This window comes from Cladophialophora psammophila, assembly GCF_000585535.1.
Source record: "Cladophialophora psammophila CBS 110553 chromosome Unknown aczJe-supercont1.12, whole genome shotgun sequence".
Classification (NCBI taxonomy): domain Eukaryota; kingdom Fungi; phylum Ascomycota; class Eurotiomycetes; order Chaetothyriales; family Herpotrichiellaceae; genus Cladophialophora; species Cladophialophora psammophila.
This window is the reverse complement of record NW_006912933.1, coordinates 346,743-366,371: the sequence shown is the minus strand read 5'-3', so window position 1 is coordinate 366,371 and position 19,629 is coordinate 346,743. Positions and strand designations below refer to the sequence as shown.

Genomic DNA, 19,629 nt, shown 5'->3' with positions numbered 1-19,629 from the left:
GTGCGCCGCCGATCACAGATACCCCGGACGCCCAAGAACTTTGTCCGCGCGAATCGGCAGCCAGCCACGCGTTGCCCTCTCCCACTTATTGTCCCGCTTGTCGAGGATGCTGTGGCTGGTGAGTCAACCTGCTCAGTCTCATCGGTCGATGATCTGCTTTCTCAGCGACTCAGCGATTCATGGAAAGTAAGGTTAGGCAAGTCGACCACGGGTACAGTATTCCGCCTCACTTTTTGTCACGCCGATGGTCGAGTGTTGAGACGTGAGCTGGCACAGGACCGTTGCAGGTGCAGTTAGCCACGGCCTAAGTAGTCGGAGACGATGGCTGCGCACTATTTCAACATTCTCGACGACCAAGCTGCTATCCGAAACACTCTTTGCAAATCGCCGGCTGGCTACTTAACCTGCTGCGCACATAGGCACTGAATAGGTACCTATTTGAAAATCATCTCCTCCTCTCTATGACGACACAATGGGCAGCATCCAGATACTTTGGACTGGTTGTGGCTGACCCCCGACTTGTTTGGTTAATCTCATTGCGTCAGAGCGGTTGGCCGCGTCGGAATAGAGTAGGAATGTGGCACAGGAACTTGAAATTTCCATCGAATGGAGGAAAAGAGGAGCGCAGGAGGATGGACAAGGACCCTACAGGGAAACCCAAGTCAGCATTGAAATGGTGATCAAGGCTGGTGGGAGACGGTGGCGAATGAGGGTGGAAGGCAAAGATGTGGTTCAAGGGCAATCCGACAAGGATTCACCCGGGACACCTCTAGTAGCTGATGGAGACACTGATGTCAGTCGCCCTGCGCATGGTACAATCTGCATTGGGAGGATTTCAGCTCGCCGGCCTTGTGAGAAGGAACACAGGTTGACAGGCTTCTCCGATAACGTGTGTGAAAGAGCTCCTGCTCCTGGTTTGTTTGGGAGACCAACACCTGCTCTTCTTGTAGGTATGGGTAGAACCACTCACGGCGCCACCGGTGCCGGCATCTTGAACATGGGATTTGACCAAATGCGCTCGGGCTGCTGCAGGGATTTAGCGTTTGGGGTCGTTAGTGGAGGCAGAGTGGAGAAGCGAGACGTCGCCTATTCGCAAGATTTTTGGATGGTGTGGCTTGAGATGCGGGAAGACCTCGAAGACCTGGTGGAGGTGGAGGCGGTGATGATGGTAGTGGTCGTGGTGATGGTTGACGGTCGAGGGCAACTGAGTTGAACTGCACCGCCGCAGTTGAAGCAAGAAGCCGGTTTTTCTTTGAGAAAGTTCCCCACTTCACCTCATGTTGACAGGTCTCTGTTCAGGCACCGTAGACGACCAGCTCTACAACGTGAGAATGATGGCCGGTGACGTAGCAGATTTTCCAGCGTACTTGATGAGCTGTTCTCCTCCCTCGTCCGTCGCGGGGTTTCTGCTTTTGAATCTTCATGTTTGCCTAGCTCGTGTATTATAACCATTCAATCATCCATCTAATTCCCACAATCGACCAGAAGGTGCGCTGGCTGAACGGAACAGCAGCGCAGAATCAATGCAGGCAATAGTCTGAAGCAGCTGATGACCAGTAACCGACTATCTTCCGCCTCATACGCCTACTACAGCTTCCCACCCACCCCAAGCAGGGAGTCGCCTCAGTCCAAAAGGTCGACCCCAGAGACAGTCAGAAGTTACAAAAGCACAATGCCCTCTCCTGCGGCAGGCAGATCCACAAATGTCCCCGAGACACCCACAAAGACCGGCAAGAGTCCTGCTTCATCATCTACTTCCAAGCTTACTGGTGAAGGCACACCCGGTCGGAAACCACCCAAGCTAGGCACATCGAGGGCCACGCCAAAGAAACCGACAGGCTCAGGGTCGCCAAGCCTTCCCTCTCAACCAAAACCCACCGAGGAGACTCCTAAGGTCGTGGAAGAAAAGCCCGAGGATGTCGAGGAGGAAGCCCGAGGAGCAATCAGCATGAAAGACACTGAAGAGCCTGGCGGCAAAATTAGTCAACCCGGCGATGACACTGGTGCCGAAACTAGTGAGCTCTCCGAAGCCAACCCCGAGCCCATCCCTGAAGACGACGAGGAGGAAGACGAGGGGGAAGAAGAAGGAGGGGAAACAGTGCGTGGCGGCAGAGACGCTGCCAAAGATGAAGGCACTGAAGAAGGCGATGAAGGAGAAGAAGAAGAGGAGGAGGAGGTCACGGAAGGAGGCGATGCTGCCGAAGAGGCCGAGGACGAAGCTGAAGGCCAAGGAAAGGGTGCCCTAGGCGGACTCGGAAAGGCTGTCAGTGGTGCTGGCAAGAAGGTTGCAGGCCGCGTGGGTGGTGCCAAAGACACTGCCAATGGCGCGGCCGGCAAAGTCTCACAAGCTGATGTGCAGGGCGCTGCAGAAGATACTACTGGCGGTGTCAAAGACACAGTTGAAGAGACGGCGGAGGCCGCAGAGGAGGCCGCCGAGGAAGCGCCGAAGGGTGCTGGGGATGTGCCTGATGTCAAAGAGACCACAAATGGTGTCAAGGGTCACGCCGAAAAGGTGGCCGACAATGTTCAGGAGACTGCCGAAGGCACTACTGAGGAACTGCCTCTTGACCTGTCCGTCCTGAAGGGTCTCAAGGTCAGCGAGAACGGAGACATCAAGGACAAGGCCGGCAATGTGATCGGTAGACTTGACGAGGGTGATCCAGCCGATCTCGAAGGTTATGAGATTGGCGATGATGGTGAAATCCTCGATGAAGACGGCGATGTCGTCGGTCGAGCAAGCGTCATCCCAGAAAAAGCTCAAGAGCTCGCCGGCCAGGTTTCTGAGAAGGCCGACGTCGAAGGCAAAGCTAACGGCGTCCATGAAGCTGCAGAGGGCGCCGAGGAGCAAGCGGAGGAGGCAGTCAACGGTGTCAAGGACACCGCAGAAGAAGCTGTGGAGACATATCTTCCCGACTTAAACGTCCTCGACGGTCTGGAAGTCCAAGAGGATGGAGACCTTCTCGACAAAGAAGGTAACGTCCTCGGCCGAATCATCGAAGGCGATCCCGCAGACTTGGTTGGCATGACAGTGAATGCCGATGGTGAAGTTTTGGATGAGGATGGCGATGCGGTAGGTCGTGCGGAGACTCTCCCTCAGCCAGTTAAGCATGCCGTCGAAGAGGCTGCCGGCGAACTTCCCGGTCTCGAAGCACTTGAAGGTTTGGAGGTTCAAGAAGATGGCGCGATCAAGGATCAATCTGGCAAGATCTTGGGCAAGATCACCGAAGGTGAACCGGCCGATTTAGTCGGAAGAACTCTGAACGCCGAAGGAGAAGTTCTGGACGAAGACGGGGATGTCATAGGCCGTGCAGAAATCGTTCCGGAAGCCGGCGAAGCCCTGCAAGAAAAGGTCAATGGTGTCCACGAGGAAGCCAAACCAGAAGCTGTCCAAGAGGCCATTGGCAAAGTCGAAGAGCTGCAAGACCAATTGAAGCCCGACCTCACGATCGTGGAAGGCCGCAAGCTTAACAAGAAAGGCACTATCCTCGACGACGAGGGTGAAGTCCTGGCCAAGCTTGTGGAAGGCGATCTAAAGGCTTGCGCCGGCAAAGTGCCTAACGAGAATGGGGAGATTGTCGATAAAAATGGCAAGGTTATTGGCCGCGTCGAGGTCGTCCAGGGCGACGCTGCTGAAGAAGCCATGAAAGAACTCCACCCCGAACTAGTTGAAGAGCTCCAAGACGCACAGCAGGCTGCGGAAGAGGCTGAGAAGCAGGCAGAGGAAGCCGGTGATCAGGCCGAGGTCGCCGACAAGTCCGCAGATATTGCAGAAGGTGCTGCCGACACAGCCGAAGGAGCAGCAGGACAGGCTCAAGAAGCAGCTGAAAAGGCCGCCAAACCAGACTTCTCTCAACTTGAGGGTCTCAAGGTCAACAAGAAGGGCGAAGTTGTCAATGAGGATGGCGATCCTATCGCCAAACTATCCGAAGGATATGACCTTGATGCGGTCCGTGGCAAGAAGATCAATGAAAAGGGAGAAATTCTAGACAAGGATGGGAACGTGATTGGAAAGGTTGAATTCATCCCTGAAGCTGTTGAAGAGGGCATTGTTGAGACGGTCGAAGAAGCCGCTGAAGGCGTTCCGGACACTTCTATCCTCGAAGGCCTTAAGGTCAACAAGAAGGGTCTGGTGCTCAATGAGGACGGTGACGAGATTGCGAGACTTGTCGAGGGTGACCTTGCCGCCGTTGCTGGCAAGAAGCTAAACGACAAGGGAGAGGTTTTGGACAAGAATGGTAATGTCATCGGCAAAGTCGAGATGATTGTTCAGGAAGCCGACGAGGCAGTCGAAGAGGCAGGCGAAGAGATCGATGATGGCTCGCCTCCTCTATCCATCCTCGAAGGCCTCAAGGTCAACAAGTCGGGCAAGATCGTTGACAGTAACGGCAACATTGTCGGCGAATTGGTTGAAGGTGACGCCAAGAAAATCTGGAAGGCCGGTGTCACCTGCGATGACCAAGGACAATTCTGGGACAACAAAGGCCATGTTATTGGCCGTGCAAAGACTCTACCTCAGGAGGATAAGGAGGAGGAAGCAGAGTTTGCAGGTCTTGAAGGTCTCGTTGTTGTGGCTGATGGTTGGGTCGAAGACGAGAACGGCAACAGAGTCGGCCGCATCGTTGAAGGTGACGCGAAGAAACTTGTCGGCCGTGCAGTCGACGAAGATGGTGATATCATTGATAAACGAGGCAACGTCGTCGGTCACGCTGAGAGATATGAGGAACCCGAACCGGAGCCAGAGCCAGAAGAGAAAGTCGATCTCTCTGAATTGAAGGGCTTGACATGTAACAAGCAAGGTAACGTCATTGGACCTGATGGCGTCCCCATCGGTCGCCTGGTTGAAGGAAATCCTAAGGAGCTTGCCGGCCGCAAGATCGACGAGAACGGCCAGATCTGGAATGATCAAGGTCAGGTCGTCGGACGCTGCGAACTCATTCCATTTAATGAGCGTGAAGCTAAACCTGAAGGACCCTTCGCCGGTCTTGAGGGTCTAATTGTTGTCAAAGATGGGTTCGTCGAGGACCACGAAGGCAACGTTGTCGGCAAAGTGGTTGAGGGAGATTGGAAGAAACTGCTTGGTCGCGGTGTTGACGAAGAGGGTGATATCATTGACAAATACGGAAATGTCAAGGGTCACGTGGAGCCATATGAAGTTCCCGAGGAAGAAGTTGTCGAGGAAGACCTCTCTAGCCTCGCTGGTAAGACTGTCAACAAGCAAGGCAAGATTGTGGACGAACATGGAACCATCTTTGGTGAAGTCGCAGAGGGCGATGTCAAGCGTCTTGTTGGATGCAAGGTGGACGGAAAAGGACAAATCTGGTCCAATGACGGTAGAGTCATCGGCCGTGCAAGACTGATTGCCGGCGGTGATGATGGTCGTGCTGAAGGACCCTTCTCCAATTTCGAATCCACAGCCATCGACAAAGACGGCTTGGTCAAGGACGCCAGCGGAGAGATCATTGGGCGCGTCACCGAAGGCGATATTAAGAAACTGGTGGGTCGCCACGTGGATGATGACGGTGATATTGTCGATAAGAACGGTAATGTCATTGGCCATGCTGAACGATGGGAACCAGAAAAGAAGGAACGAGAAGTCTCACCTATGTCCGGCCTACGCGTGAACAAGGAGGGTGAAGTTCGTGACCGCAACGGAGATGTCATTGGACGATTGACAGATGGCAATTTGCTTGCTTGCATTGGCAAGGAGGTCAACGACAATGGATATGTGGTGGATCAAGACGGCAACAAGATTGGAGAGTGTACATTGTTAGAGAACATTCCAGAGCCGGAGGAAGTTGAAGAGGGCCCGACGCCTGAACAAATGAAAGAGGAAGAGGAGCGTGAGGTTGCCAAGAAGATCTCCAATATCATCAATCAAACACTGGAGAGGATGGAACCTATCTGCAAGCAGATCACAGAGGTAAGCACAGCACGCCCATGGCCCTTGGCTCCGAGATTGTCCGAGCTATGCTAACGGTGGATGACAGCTTGTTGAAAGAGCGGACCGCACGCCCAAGGATGAATTGGACGAGGAAAAACTCGTGCAAGATGTCAAGCCGCTTATTGAAGAGGGATCTCGTATCCTCGGCGAATGCAACGGTGCGATCCGCGGCCTCGATCCCGACGGCCATATCGCCGCCAACGCGAAAGCAAAAGCAGCCAGCGGCGAGGCTTCGCCGGAAGAATATCGCGTCGCCGAAGGGCTGAAGGAACTTACCACTCAGGTTGTCAAAACTATCGACAATGCCAAGAAGAGAATTGCGGACATGCCTCATGCGAAGAAGAAGCTGAATCCACTGTGGGCGCTGTTGACCGAGCCCTTATTCCAGATCATTGCCGCCGTCGGTTTGTTGCTGAGTGGCGTGCTCGGGTTGGTGGGCAAGTTGCTTAATGGCTTGGGCTTGGGCGGCTTGGTGAGTGGTCTTCTGGGAGGTCTGGGTGTTGACAAGCTGCTGGGTGGTCTGGGTCTGGGAAGCCTGGCAGAAGCCATGGGGCTTGGTAGCGGTAAGAAGAAGAAGTGAGCAAGCGATGTGATATTGGGAGATCTGTAACATTACCTTTTTCTTGGGTCTCTGGGTATTGGATCTTATCTCTTGGGGATTTCGTCTCATATTGACGTTGTTGGGATGCGCTGGTTGGTTAATGACGAGTCACTAAGTTGAATTCTGTAGCGATGACCGAAAAGGTCTCAAAATATGTCAACATGGCTCGAGACCCAAAAACAGGCCATCGTAACCAGGTCGTTTGTGAGGACTGAGATCGCTGTCTTGAAGACTTACTCACTCGGCCAAATGGCAGCAATAGAAGATGTCTCTGACAGCGGGCACGGGCGGCGTCTCAGCTTCAGCTAGCTAGCTAGCACTTGGATCCGACCGTGTTGTCGGCCATCTTATCATAAGAACATGCCGATGGACACCCTCACCTCCCCACTCCGTCATGTTGCACTGGACAAAACTCCGCGGGCCGCCGTCGTCCACTTCCACGAACCCATGTTGGATGTAGAAAGGGTACCCCGGCGGCGTGGCAGCCAGGACGACGGGGACGCCCAACTTGTCTGCCCAGGGAAAGATCCAACGCAGAAGCCTGCTGGCGATGCCTCTGCGCAGGTGTGATGGCGAGAGTGTCCCGATGCCGCGCACCTCGAAGCAGTGCATCCCGCCGAACTGCGCCGACAGGGCGGCTTCGACGGCCTTGTCCCAGTGTTCGTGCAGTGCGCGGTGAGCCGAAGGTGGGAGATCGATTGGTGGCTCTGTCTTTGTCTCTGACTCGGCTGAGGCAGGGTCTTCCTGCTCTGAGCTCTGTGTTGGCCCTAGGTTTCCCGCCCCGGCTTCGTTCAATGGGTGTGGGTGTGGGTGTGGGTGTGGGTGAGGGTGATATCTGAACTCTGCAAACGCGACAACACGGCCGGGAGGAGGACGCGCTTCCTCGTCGTTCTGGAGAGTCTGGCCCACGGCCAACGACTCGAGATCCAGATCCCGGATGACGAGGTGTTCCATACGCGATACATTCTGGCCCCGGCCGTCGGTCTCAAAACCAGCGATCCGGGGATAGGTGGCCAGCTCGCTGTTGAGCTCGAGTCGAACACACGACTCCAGCCACTTGCGGGCCTCGGCAGCAAGGACGGCGCCGTATCTGAGCTGGCCCAGCGGAGTCATGGTCAGGGATGATTGTCTGATGCTGGCCAGATCTGACACAATGCCGTCTGCATGGTCCAGGGAGAGGGAGAGGGGGTCGGTCAGCTGCATTAATATTGGGTGGTGGGCTCCAAGGAGAAGAGAAGAGAAGGATTCCGGAGATCGGAAGTGAGATGTTCAGCCTGATGCCGTGCAGGGCAAGACAAGGCAAGGCTTGGGCCTCGGAAAATAGAATGATGTAGGAACTCGTCCACACCGGCCACGAGCCGACTGTTGTTCCCGCGACAGAGCTACATTAGCTGATAGCTATCTCCATAGTATTTAGTTGAGTATGTACTGGGTATGGGCAATATGGGGTATCTCCTCCCCTGGAAAGTGGTCTAGTCGCAGACCTCGGCATCCCGCATCTTCGACTCGGCTGAAGGCTCTAGGCACATCCTGATCTTGTCCGGGTGAGAAACTTCAATGTCTTGTAACCAACAACTATGCGCAATTAATAGCCGAGCCACTGTGAGAATCTGTGATATAATACTTTGGTTACATACACATAATAACTTGAGCTCCGCTGTTCCATCCATTGCAGTAGCAAGATCCACTACATACTAATTGCTGACACCACCACCCGGACCTCGGAAAGGACATTAAAAACTACCTGCTTGGTACATATTACATACATCTCTCGGGGCCATTATTCTCTTCTCTTGATCGTATCCCTTTTGCGGCCCCTGTTTGTCGTCTTCGCTGTGTCTGCGTCTATCTGTCTGGCAGAATCACCCCCAAAGCAAAGCCAAACCCAATAAAATGTCGATAACTACGCCCGTTACCCAGCTGCTGGGCATCCAGCATCCCATCCTCCTGGCAGGCATGGGCCAGACGTCGGGTGCTCCTCTCGCAGCCGCCGTGTCAAATGCCGGTACGTATATACAATACAAGATGGGATATATACAATCGATATATCCGACTTCCCTCTTTTCTTTCAATCTGCGTGCTAAACCCTATGAGAGGCGGCCTCGGTGTGATCGGCGGAGTCGGATATACGCCAAAGATGCTACAGGAGATGATCGATGAACTGAAAGTGAGTAAAGAGAGAGCCATCTACCTGAATTCTGCCACCCTGATTTTCGCCTCTCAGACCCGGGCGAGACGATGCCCGACGATGCCCAGCAGCACGAAGCTGGAGGCACAGAACGTGGCGCGGAACTGGCAGCGGCTGACTGTTGTGAAACTCTTCTTGAGCACAGGCCGGTCTAAAGGACCCATCTCTTCCCTTTGGCGTCGATCTATTGATTCCACAAGTCGGCGGCAATGCGCGCAAGACTAATGTGAGTTTTCTTTTTCTTTATTTTGACTCGCGCTGCCCTCTTACTTCCAGGCTTCACCCCTTTCGCGGACGGAACTAATCGACGCTCTTCTAATTTCCACATGAACAGCTGGACTACACAAAAGGCACCCTCAACGAACTCGTGGACATCATCATCGCCGGCGGCGCCAAACTCTTCGTTTCCGCCGTGGGAGTCGCCCCTAGACACGTCGTGGATAAACTCCACAAAAACGGCGTGCTGTATATGAACATGATCGGACACCCCAAGCATGTGCACAAAGCATGCCAGGCTGGTGCGGACATTATCTGTGCCCAGGGAGGAGAGGCCGGTGGACATACGGGCGATACGCCGACGAGGTGAGTTGAACTTGGCATTGCGAGAGAGGCCATGCTTGCGGAAGATTGCCACCTCATGCATGTCAATGTCAGAAAGGACTGGCTAACGTCTGTATCTCTCCGCTGAAGTGTCTTGATCCCGGCCTGCGCCGACATCGTCAAGAACTACACCTCCCCCTTAACAGGCCAACCCGTCCAACTCGTAGCAGCAGGCGGCATCTACGACGGCCGCGGGATCGCAGCGGCGCTGATGCTCGGCGCCTCAGCCGTCTGGGTTGGCACACGCTTCGTCACAGCGAAAGAGTCCGGCGCCCCAGAGGTTGCAAAGAGGGCCATTATCGCCGCCGACTTTGACAGCACGATCAAATCGACCATTTGGACCGGTCGCCCGCTGCGCGCCCTGGCCACGCCCTATGTGCGGAACTGGGAGACGAATAGGCGGGACGAGATCTTGGACCTGCAAAGTAAAGGGATCATCGCACTGCACCATGAAATGGAACGGCTGGAGAAGATCGGAGGCATCACCGAGGAGATTGAGGATCAATCCACTCTCAGGTATGTGTGTTTCTTGGGATCTTTTTTTTTTTTATTACTGCTCATTACAAGAATCGTCGTACGACTTTATTTTTGCTGACACTTGTTTTTGCAAAAAGGCCCATGGGACAAGTCGCTGGACTCGTAAACACGCCAAATCAGACCGCAGCGGAGATCGTGGCGGAGATGATGGACGGTGCAGTCAAGGTGCTGAGCGGTGCTGGGGCGTATCTGAGGCCGAGCGCCAAACTCTGATCGAGGGTCTACTGGAAGGGTTTGAGTCTTTTCGACGGGAGCAAAATAGTTTTCTAACCTCGGCGACATCGCTGTCATTTTCACCGCGTCTCCGAGACCGTCTTCCCTAACCGCCCTTAGAAGCCGATGTAAAATGCTTCCGACTTGCCGTTGTATTCCTCGTAGCAGTAGCGCTCCGCCTTCTCCCCAGAACTTGCCCTTCTCCCGTATTTTGTCAGTCCCGGCGCAGTGGGAGTGAGGAGGTCGAGTCCGAGTCGGGGAAGACCACACCGCGCAGGAAAGAGGGAAGGGGGCTTATTATATAGATCCGAGATGCATAAAATGCTCTGTGGGGCGCGTGGCAGACACGGCTAGTGAGGCTGTCAGCGTATGGTAGTAGTAAGGCCTATGTACCATACTTGGAAAAAAAAGAAAAAATTTCAGACCTGACTACCTAGTACTGGGACAACACAAGTCCAATTCCTCCCCCAGACGGGTCTCAGGATTTAGGAAAAAGCCATTGTTGTCATGAAACCCCCCTTTTCGCCGTCTCCAGCCAAACCGGTCGTCGCAGTCGTCGGCGCCACGGGTGACCTGGGAACACGTCTGACTGGCACTTTTCTCTCAGATGAGCTGCGCACAAGGCTTTCCGGGTTCGTGTTGATCGCTCGTCGACACAAGGCCAGCACGCAAAGATGGGCGGAGAGAGGCGCCGAGATCCGAATCATCGAGGAGGACGCCTACGACGAGAATGACCTGGTCATGGCGCTGGACGGGATCGACGTCCTCATCAACGCGTGAGTACATACATGCATATATATATATATATATTACCATGCAACCGAAAGCACAGAAACAATCAACTGAAATCGTATCGTGCATGACCTCTTAGCATATCAATGGCAGGAGCCCAGCTTCGAGACAATATTGCCAGGACGTTGCCCAAGACGGCCGTGAAGCTGTATTTTCCGTCGGAATTCGGGGTCGACCACACGCTCCACGACTTCGACGTCCCCGAGTGGGATGGAAAGAAGCAGCATTACAACCTGACCAAGAACATGGTCAAAGACACCGACGTTCAGGTCTGTAGGCTATTCAACGGACTCTTCCTCCACAGCGGAATCGGCCCTTGGTACGGCTTTCACACTTCCAAAGACGTGTATCAGGCTGTTGGAAGCTTGGACCAGGTGATTAGCTACACAGATATCGGTGACATTGCAAGAGTTCTGTGTATCCTGGCGGAGCGAAGGATGCGCGGGGAGAAGCTGCCTGAACAACTAAGGATTGCGGGAACGCACGCAAGTTTCCGGCAAATCGCCCAAGTCATGACCGCCGCGGGTGCTGGGGACATCGACTTGAAGAGTGTGGAACTGGAGGGCTTCAGAAGGAGAGCTCTAGGTCGCCAGTACGAGGATCGCGGTCCCATCGTCTGCCTCAGGTTCATCATGGGCGACGGGAGAGCGGATTACAGGCTCAAAGACGCAGGCGGGCTGGGAAACGATAACCATGTCGTTAATCCGGGCCAGAAACATTTTGTCTGGAAGACAATCCAGGATTTGGCTATTGAAACAAACGGAAGGCCAAATGGCAATGCATGATAATCGCTCGACAAGACATCATCGTGGGTCAGACGCTTGCGCTCTGCACCCACGCCACTCCTACCGCATTCGTGCGGCATTCCACGTTTCGAATTCTAGTAACATCTCTTTGGTGATACTCTTTGGAGTCGTCCCGATTGCTTTCCTGATGTCATCGGATATGATTGTTTCGCGGTCAGCGTCAAAGGCATTTTCTCCGGCAGTCTGGCAAATGGCAACGATCTCGGCCCCTGAAAACCCTTCTGTTGAACTGGCAAACTCTTGTACGGCCTCACCGAGACTATCTTGACTTTCATACACCCCTTCGAGCCGTTTGTGGAAGATCTCCTTTCTCGCTTCAACATCTGGCGGACCAATGTAGACAACGTTGTCAAACCTGCCCGGACGCATCAAAGCAGGATCGATATTTTGCGGCTTGTTGGTCGCAGCGACCACAAATACATTTCGAAGCTCCTCAAACCCATCCATCTCATTGAGCAAGGTGGTCAGAACATTGAGATCGCTGCCGCTTCTCCCGCGAGAGGCGATGGCGTCAATCTCGTCGAAGAAGATGATGCTTGGGCTGGCCGCTCTGGCTTTGCGGAACACCTCGCGGGTGGCTCTTTCGCTCTCACCAACATACATGGAGATCAGTTCTGCCCCTTTGACAGCCAGGAAGTTGAGGCCGGCTTCCGTTGCCAGGGCTCGGACAAGCAAAGTCTTTGAACAACCAGGAGGACCATAGAGAAGGACGCCTTTCTTTGGCTGCAAGCGCAACTTCTTCATGCGATCCGCAAACTTCAACGGTCGCTCAACAGCATTGTGTAGCTGACGTTTGATTTCATGCTGGCCACCGATATCAGACCATCGGACATTTGGGGTCTCGAGAAAGATCTCTTGTAGCGCAGACGGCCGGACCTGTTGCAGAGCGTTCTCGAGATCGGCGGATTGTACAACCAACCGAGTTCCTTCACCATCATTTGCTCCATAAGGCGGCGGGTGCTTAGATGCAAGGTGAATCATTACCCGAAGAAGAGCTTTCAGATCAACACCTACATATCCATGTGTCCTATCTGAAATTTCCTGCAGAAGGTCATCTGTAGGGACACTGTCCTTGTCTCGTAACGCAAGCAAAATGTCTTTCCTTTGAAGCGCTGACGGGATAGGCAACTCGATCTCAACGGCAAACCTGCCTTCTGTTCGCAGCCTTTCGTCGATATCATTTGGGTGCCGCGCTTCCGCAACCACAAGGGTAGGGCTTCCCTGAATCCGCTGAAACATGGAGTCCAACTCGCTGGTCAGATTTGACGAGGTACTGGGGTTTCTGGTAAGATATTCTGGCCCTACAATAACCAAGGAGGGCTCTGGCGAGGCGAAAATCTCTGCCCCTGGTTTCCAATGTAGGACTGTCGGCCATTCGCAATCGGCCAAGGCGGCAATCAATGACGATTTTCCTGTTCCTTTAGCGCCGTACAGAAGAAGCCCTTGCACTGGCTCGTATGCTTGAAAATGCTGTTTGGCAATTGGGTAACAGATATCGCTTACGATGTCTTGCACTTGAGCAATTTGATCCTGCATCCCACCGAGATGCTTTGGCCGGAAAGTGATGGCTAGAGGCTGATCTAGCGTCTCTGAGCTGACAATCCTGAAGGCCGTGTCCCTTGTTACGCGCGCGAACAAGGAGTCTTGCAAACCCATGTCCTTTACGACGAACTCGACTGCTTCCACTCCATTTGATGACAGCGTACAGCGTAACCTCTGTGACACAACCATATGTTCCCCTGTAGGGGATATAGTCGAGGCAATCTGCTTCGACCAGGATTTCAAGTCAGCGTCAACATCTGGCGGAGCCCCAACCTTCTGAAGCGTCACAGAGACGGCACTCTGTAAGGGATGTGACCAGCGCGAAATAGTGATCTTCTCTCCTAGTTTGAACCCGTAGGCTTCTTGGAGGAGCCTTGACGTCTGAACGATCGAATCTTTCATTCCAGGCCCAAGCCCTTGCCAAGCGACAGCGAGCTTCCTTTTGCCATTGTTGTCATCGGCTCCCCGGAGCTCACAGATGTCCCCAGATTTCAACTTCAGCGACAGCATAGACACGGCCGTCAACCCGATTCTAAAAGGATCCTTGTCCGTACTGGCCGGACGTACAGTGAAGATTGACATGTTTCTAAGATCGCTTCTCTTGGCATGGTTATGACTATGATTTGGCAACGGGAATACTATGAAGTTGAATGATGGGGAATATCAATCTCTTCACGTCTTGGCAAACTTGTTCACGTGATAAGCGCACGCAAAAAAGGGGTGCCTGGTTGACTTTGTGGTTCGATCGACTGATAGGAGATATATTTGACATATGAGATAGGCATAATTCATTCCAAAGGCTCGGGGGAATCTTGCTTGCCTGCACTACGGGTGACTCGCTTGACGAGGCCGCCGTCATCATCAACTTCTCGTCCTGTCCCTCCCTGATTGCTGATATCAGATATTTCTTCGGACTTGGAGTCTTCGGGAGTTTCTTCTCGAATGTCCGCAGCTCGAGGCACCCTCTCCCAGCCCTCCACATCCTCTGCCTTCGAGCCAGCAGTATTTTCGGTGACAGCTTTCGCACTTTCACTTTCGACTCCGTTCCAAGCACCGCAGCCACTGCATCTCCAACGCCCTAATTCCTCCAGTGCCCTAACACCAGGAGGGGCTTGACCGTTGACCAGACGACACCTGGAGCACAGCAACACCAATCGGTTCTTCGCGGCGGTTTCATCCTCGCCAAGAAGGACATCTAGTATGCGGTCGTACCAGTGGGGCGGCTGCTCATATGTGGTGCTGGAAGGGGGTGGTATGCTCGCAAAGGCGTTGGGAGCAAAACCTGGCGAATCCGGCGTTAAATCCACGGGGCTGTGTGCCATCATAGGACCGGCAAGTGCTGATGGGCCATGAGTTGGCGACATAGGTGTAGCGCCTGGTTGTATATTCGGTTTCTGCGCAAGTGGGTTGGGGTTCTGTCTTCCTGGAATATTTGCTGTTGGTGGAGGTGCAATTCCAGTCCTTTGCATAGGGAGTTTCTCTGTGGGAGGACCGGGCTTTCTTTTCGTCCCTTGCTGAGGCTGCTTCGAGGGTGACTTTGTCGGTGGAGCACCGCCGTACTTCTGGAGTAGTTCTTGAGTACTGTCATACTTTGTGGCTTTCTTGAGATCTGCAATCTTTTGTTCCCGTTGCTTCTGCAAATGATCCAAGTATGCTTGCTGACGGCTTATCCTCCAATCGAAAAAAGCAGCAATGACCATTCGGACCACGTAGATGGTGATCGGTGCTCCAATGAGGCCGGCATAGTGATAGATGGACCAATTCCGCGGTCCAAGGACGAGAACAATGATCAAAGTGTAGAGAAGGTATGTGAGGGTTGTGTAAAGAGTCCACAGGGCTTTGATTCGGCGATCTCGACTGCGATTGATGTCAAGGGCCAGGTTCGCGGCAGTGATTTGTGAGGACAGCTTGGAGAGCGCTTTCTCGAAAGATGCAGGGGAGTTGGCATCTCCCTGACAAGGTAAGTAAGTAACTGCCCGAGACTTCTGGTGGCCGCGTGCTCACCTTCCAGAGCCACGACATGCTGGCTCGTCTCATTGTCGGAGCTGAGATCGACAGCCAGAGAACAGTTTATTTATGAGCAATAGCGTGCCATCGAACGGTCATCGCCCTTGATAGCAGCATCATGCGCCGAATCCAGCGCAAGGGCAAGCAATAATCGTTGACAATGAATGATGAATGCCTGCGTCACGAGGATTTGGCGAAACGTGTTGCCACCGCGATCGGCGAGTCGGCGCAAACATGCAGGTGAGACCCAGCGAGCCAAGTTGCTGTATGCCGCCTGCGCTTGGAGAGCATTTTCCGGGAATGCGGGGAGCGCGACGGCTATGCTTGGGCCATGCAACATGATATAATTCCTAGTTGGCTTGCGCTTCAATTTCTGGTCTGTCTGGTCTGCTTCCGTCTTGAGTTCGTTGCAACAGCCGTCATGGCATCTCCTCGCTATGTTCGAAAATGTCTCGGAGACACGTCACGAAGCCTGCTTTCAGCAAGTCGGTTGACATGTTGGGACTGTCAACAACCCCTCAGATCTCGCGTCGACCAAAGACGAAAGATTAGCAGCTATGGCTACACGCAAGCTAAAGCCCTGGTGTACTCTAAATACGGGGAGCCACAAGATGTCCTCTCACTACATGGTCACTCCATATCACCCGCATCTGGGACCAACGTGGCTCTCCGCATGCTCGTGGCTCCCATCAACCCTGCCGACGTCAACCAGATTCAGGGTGTCTATCCCGCGAAACCAGAGATGACAACAGCTCTCGGTACCTCAGAACCCTCCGCGGTAGCTGGAAATGAAGGTGCGGCGGAGGTTATCAGCGTCGGTTCTGGAGTAAAGAGCCTGAGTAAAGGAGATTGGGTCATCATGAAGAGTACAGGGATGGGTACCTGGCGGACACACATGGCCATAGACGAGAGCAAACTAATCAAAATTGACAACAAGGAGGGATTGACCCCTCTTCAAGTCGGGACAGTGTCAGTCAATCCCTGCACAGCCTACCGCATGCTTCTCGACTCGGCAAAGTGGAGCTTCCGGGGAGACGAATGGTTCATCCAAAACGGAGCCAACAGCGGCGTGGGACGAGCTGCCATACAACTTGGACACGAGTGGGGATTCAAGAGTATCAATGTGATCCGAGGCCGGGAGAACAAGGAGGAGGAGCAGAAACTCCGCCAAGAACTTCTTGATATTGGCGCCACCAAAGTCATTACTGAAGAAGAGCTACAAGGTCGCGAGATCAGAGACCAGATCAAAGAGTGGACAAATGGCGGACGAGAACAAATCAAAGTTGGACTCAATTGCGTGGGCGGGAAACCCGCCACTGCATTGGCAAAATTCCTCAGCCCCGGAGCAACCATGGTGACGTACGGAGCAATGAGCAAGCAGCCTGTCATATTACCCGCCTCACTCCTGATCTTTAAGGAGATAACCTTCAACGGATTCTGGGTGAGCAAGTGGAGTGATCGACACCCTGACCAAAAGAAACAGACGGTAGACGACGTCCTTCGGCTCACCAGAGAAGGGCGATTCAAGGATATACCAGTGCAAGAATGCAAATGGGGATGGAAGACGGATATCGATATCCTGAAGCAAGCTGTGCAGGGGACTCTTGGGGGATTCCGAGCTGGCAAGGGCGTCTTTGTCTTTGAGGAGACGTGATCGAACTCGATATGACCCGTTCCATATGAGATGGGCTCCGTTCTGCTGTTACATGGCCAAGCGGAATGGATTCCCGGGTGTGCAATCTCTATGTAAGCTACGCCCTTCAGCATCGAATGCAGCTGAAGATGTACATTCTGTGTATATCACTCGAATTGCCATATAAACTTATAAACAGTCCCTCGGGTGGCGGTGGCGAGTGTTGCACAAGTTAGTAGCAACCATAATGCCCGAGACGCTTACTCAAAGCGCTGAAGGCGGCAGCTTTATCCAGCAATGCCTCGACGGGGTGATGGGGATAAGGGCATCAGAATTACATTTGCTGACGTGCTAACTCCTCGTGGAGGCGAAGCGTCAAAGTATATATACACAAAACACCAGAGGCGGAAGCAATGAGCCGCAAGGCTCCGCATTTCCGCCAATCACTTTCGTCACTCGCCTGTGCGCAATGAATTCCGCCCATTGAAAAATGGCAAATCGTAATCACAGGTAGGGAAAACGCACTCATCGACACAAAGGGCGTGCATTAGATTGCCTGTCGGGGGTTGGTGGTATTTCTGCTGTTTCTCTGCTGCCCATCTGTCTCATCTGTCTATTCGGAAAGCCCTGAGTTGCCTCGTGCTATCATTCATCGCTCTCTGGGTCTGCATATAATATTCTATGTGCAGGACCTTCTTGGAAAAAGCCCTGAGATTGCGGACGGCCTCAGCATCTTCATTCAAATCTTTCCACCCACGAGTCCGAAATCTCAGCTCCTCGAGAAGATTAGACATGGACGCGGATCAATTCAGGAAAGCTGCCCACGCGGCCATTGAAGAAAGTATGCTCCATTCCCAATTTGCGACTGTCCCATGTGAAAAGAACGACAGCTTACACATAGTCCGCCTCAAGTCATTGCATACAACCAAGATCTCCCCAACTGCCCTGTGTTGCCGACCATCAAACCGGGCTTTCTCGCGCCACAGCTCCCAGCATCAGCACCGGAGAAACCCCAAGCATGGTCGGAGATCCAGCCGGATATTGCGTCGAAAATCGTTCCCGGGATCACGCACTGGCAGTCGCCTAACTTCATGGCCTTTTTCCCCGCGGGCGTCACGTACCCGTCCATGCTCGGAGAGATGTATTCTGCCGCGTTCACAGCTCCAGCGTTCAATTGGCTTTGCAGCCCCGCGTGCACGGAACTGGAGACTGTGGTGATGAACTGGCTGGCCCAGGCTTTTCAGCTGCCCAAGGAGTTTTTGAGCACAAGTGCAAGTGGCGGTGGAGGGACCATTCAGGGCAGCGCAAGTGAAGCGGTCGTGACCTGCATGGTTGCTGCGCGAGAGAGGTATTTGCACAGTAAGTGTGACACTGAGGGGTTGAAACCTGGGACGCCAGAGAGGGAGGATCGCATTGCCTTCCTGAGAGGAAGGCTGGTTGCCCTGTCGAGTGATCAAGCTCATTCCTCGACGCAAAAGGGAGCTCTAATCGCTGGTACTCGGTATCGATCTATTCCGACAAAACTCGAGAATGAGTTGTCTTTGAAGAGCGAAGAGCTGGAAGCCGCTCTGGAGCAATGCAAGGCCGAAGGTCTTGAACCTTACTATATCACCCTAACGCTGGGAACGACTTCGACGTGTGCAGTCGACGACTTTGCAGGCCTCGCGCCAGTTCTCAAAGCCCATCCAAATCTTTGGGTTCACATCGATGCGGCCTACGCTGGTGCCGCTCTGGTCTGTCCGGAATACTCCTCCAAGTACTCACCACTCATGATCATCGCCGACTCGTTTAACATGAACATGCACAAATGGCTGCTCGTCAACTTTGACGCATCTTGCTTGTTCGTCCAAAACCGGAACCACCTGACACGTGCATTGTCTATCTCTGCAGCTTATTATACGAATAAACACTCGGACAGTGGCCTGGTCACGGATTATCGGGACTGGCAGATTCCATTGGGAAGACGATTCCGCGCACTGAAAATCTGGTTCGTTATGCGGAGTTACGGCCTGGAAGGAATGAGGGAACACATCAGAAAGACGGTGGAGAGAGGCGAGATCTTTGCTGATCTTGTCCGTAGGAGAAGGAATCTGTTCGAGTTGGTCGCAGAGCCGCGATTTGGGTTGACGTGTTTTCGGGTCAAGCCATCTGCCCTACCAGAGCAAGCAAATTCGGCAAAAACGAATGCAGACTTTGTGCCACAGACTGCAGCAGATCGGCAAAGAGAACAGGACGCGAATGAGGTGACGAAGCATATTGGAGAGTTGATCAATGAGCGAGGAGAGATTTTCATAACCTGTAGCAGCACGGCGGGCAAATCTTTCATGCGAGTTGTTAGTGGCAATCCGCATGCAGAAGAGAAGTATATAAGAGGGGCATTTGAGATCATCGTCAAAACGACGGAGGAGGTCATTGCGTCGAGGAAGTCGGTGAACGGGATGAATTGATAGACGAGGAGCATCCTGTATGTACAAACATACCCTCATCCTTGAGCTAACCCGCTCTCTGAGCGATCCATGGGCCTCTTGGGCACACGCTCAAGGAGGCAAACTTGATAGATAAATAGATCACGAGCATAGCATCTCAAGGGGAATCAAGAAACACCGTGTTTGCTTGTGGAGGGTTGAGTTGTCTGTCAATCGGATAAAGGGGAGAGATGTTTTGATGACACCGTCAGCTGCTGTTTGTGACCTCAAGTCTGCAAACTTTTGCTCTTCTATTGAAATCTAAGACTATGCATAAAGAGTGCTGCTGGGGATGTGGAGAGGA

The 19,629-nt window shown here is 53.3% G+C and overlaps 8 protein-coding genes across 8 annotated transcripts; 5 read left to right on the top strand and 3 right to left on the bottom strand.

Annotated features, from left to right (window-relative positions):
* Nucleotides 1–1,672: 1,672 nt before the first annotated feature.
* A1O5_07804 (uncharacterized protein) lies at nt 1,673–6,521 on the top strand (the record flags this gene model as incomplete). The annotated part of the gene is made up of 2 exons (XM_007748392.1): nt 1,673–5,920; nt 5,988–6,521. 2 exons carry the CDS (start codon nt 1,673–1,675, stop codon nt 6,519–6,521), a joined length of 4,782 nt encoding a protein of 1,593 aa, XP_007746582.1.
* Nucleotides 6,522–6,851: 330 nt separating this feature from the next.
* A1O5_07803 (uncharacterized protein) lies at nt 6,852–7,655 on the bottom strand (the record flags this gene model as incomplete). The annotated part of the gene is made up of 1 exon (XM_007748391.1): nt 6,852–7,655. One exon carries the CDS (start codon nt 7,653–7,655, stop codon nt 6,852–6,854), a length of 804 nt encoding a protein of 267 aa, XP_007746581.1.
* A 780-nt stretch (nt 7,656–8,435) lies between these two features.
* Nucleotides 8,436–10,080, top strand: A1O5_07802 (oxidoreductase; the record flags this gene model as incomplete). Its single annotated transcript, XM_007748390.1, has 6 exons — nt 8,436–8,547; nt 8,639–8,709; nt 8,876–8,956; nt 9,065–9,312; nt 9,421–9,846; nt 9,945–10,080. 6 exons carry the CDS (start codon nt 8,436–8,438, stop codon nt 10,078–10,080), a joined length of 1,074 nt encoding a protein of 357 aa, XP_007746580.1.
* A 507-nt stretch (nt 10,081–10,587) lies between these two features.
* A1O5_07801 (uncharacterized protein) lies at nt 10,588–11,657 on the top strand (the record flags this gene model as incomplete). Its single annotated transcript, XM_007748389.1, has 2 exons — nt 10,588–10,856; nt 10,952–11,657. The coding sequence occupies 2 exons, from the start codon at nt 10,588–10,590 to the stop codon at nt 11,655–11,657; spliced, it is 975 nt and encodes a 324-aa protein (XP_007746579.1).
* A 60-nt stretch (nt 11,658–11,717) lies between these two features.
* A1O5_07800 (uncharacterized protein) lies at nt 11,718–13,802 on the bottom strand (the record flags this gene model as incomplete). Its single annotated transcript, XM_007748388.1, has 1 exon — nt 11,718–13,802. The coding sequence occupies one exon, from the start codon at nt 13,800–13,802 to the stop codon at nt 11,718–11,720; it is 2,085 nt and encodes a 694-aa protein (XP_007746578.1).
* Nucleotides 13,803–14,008: 206 nt separating this feature from the next.
* A1O5_07799 (uncharacterized protein) lies at nt 14,009–15,242 on the bottom strand (the record flags this gene model as incomplete). Its single annotated transcript, XM_007748387.1, has 2 exons — nt 14,009–15,172; nt 15,225–15,242. 2 exons carry the CDS (start codon nt 15,240–15,242, stop codon nt 14,009–14,011), a joined length of 1,182 nt encoding a protein of 393 aa, XP_007746577.1.
* Nucleotides 15,243–15,648: 406 nt separating this feature from the next.
* A1O5_07798 (mitochondrial trans-2-enoyl-CoA reductase) lies at nt 15,649–16,881 on the top strand (the record flags this gene model as incomplete). Its single annotated transcript, XM_007748386.1, has 1 exon — nt 15,649–16,881. One exon carries the CDS (start codon nt 15,649–15,651, stop codon nt 16,879–16,881), a length of 1,233 nt encoding a protein of 410 aa, XP_007746576.1.
* A 771-nt stretch (nt 16,882–17,652) lies between these two features.
* On the top strand, nt 17,653–19,307 carry A1O5_07797 (aromatic-L-amino-acid decarboxylase; the record flags this gene model as incomplete). Its single annotated transcript, XM_007748385.1, has 2 exons — nt 17,653–17,701; nt 17,743–19,307. 2 exons carry the CDS (start codon nt 17,653–17,655, stop codon nt 19,305–19,307), a joined length of 1,614 nt encoding a protein of 537 aa, XP_007746575.1.
* Nucleotides 19,308–19,629: the final 322 nt, after the last annotated feature.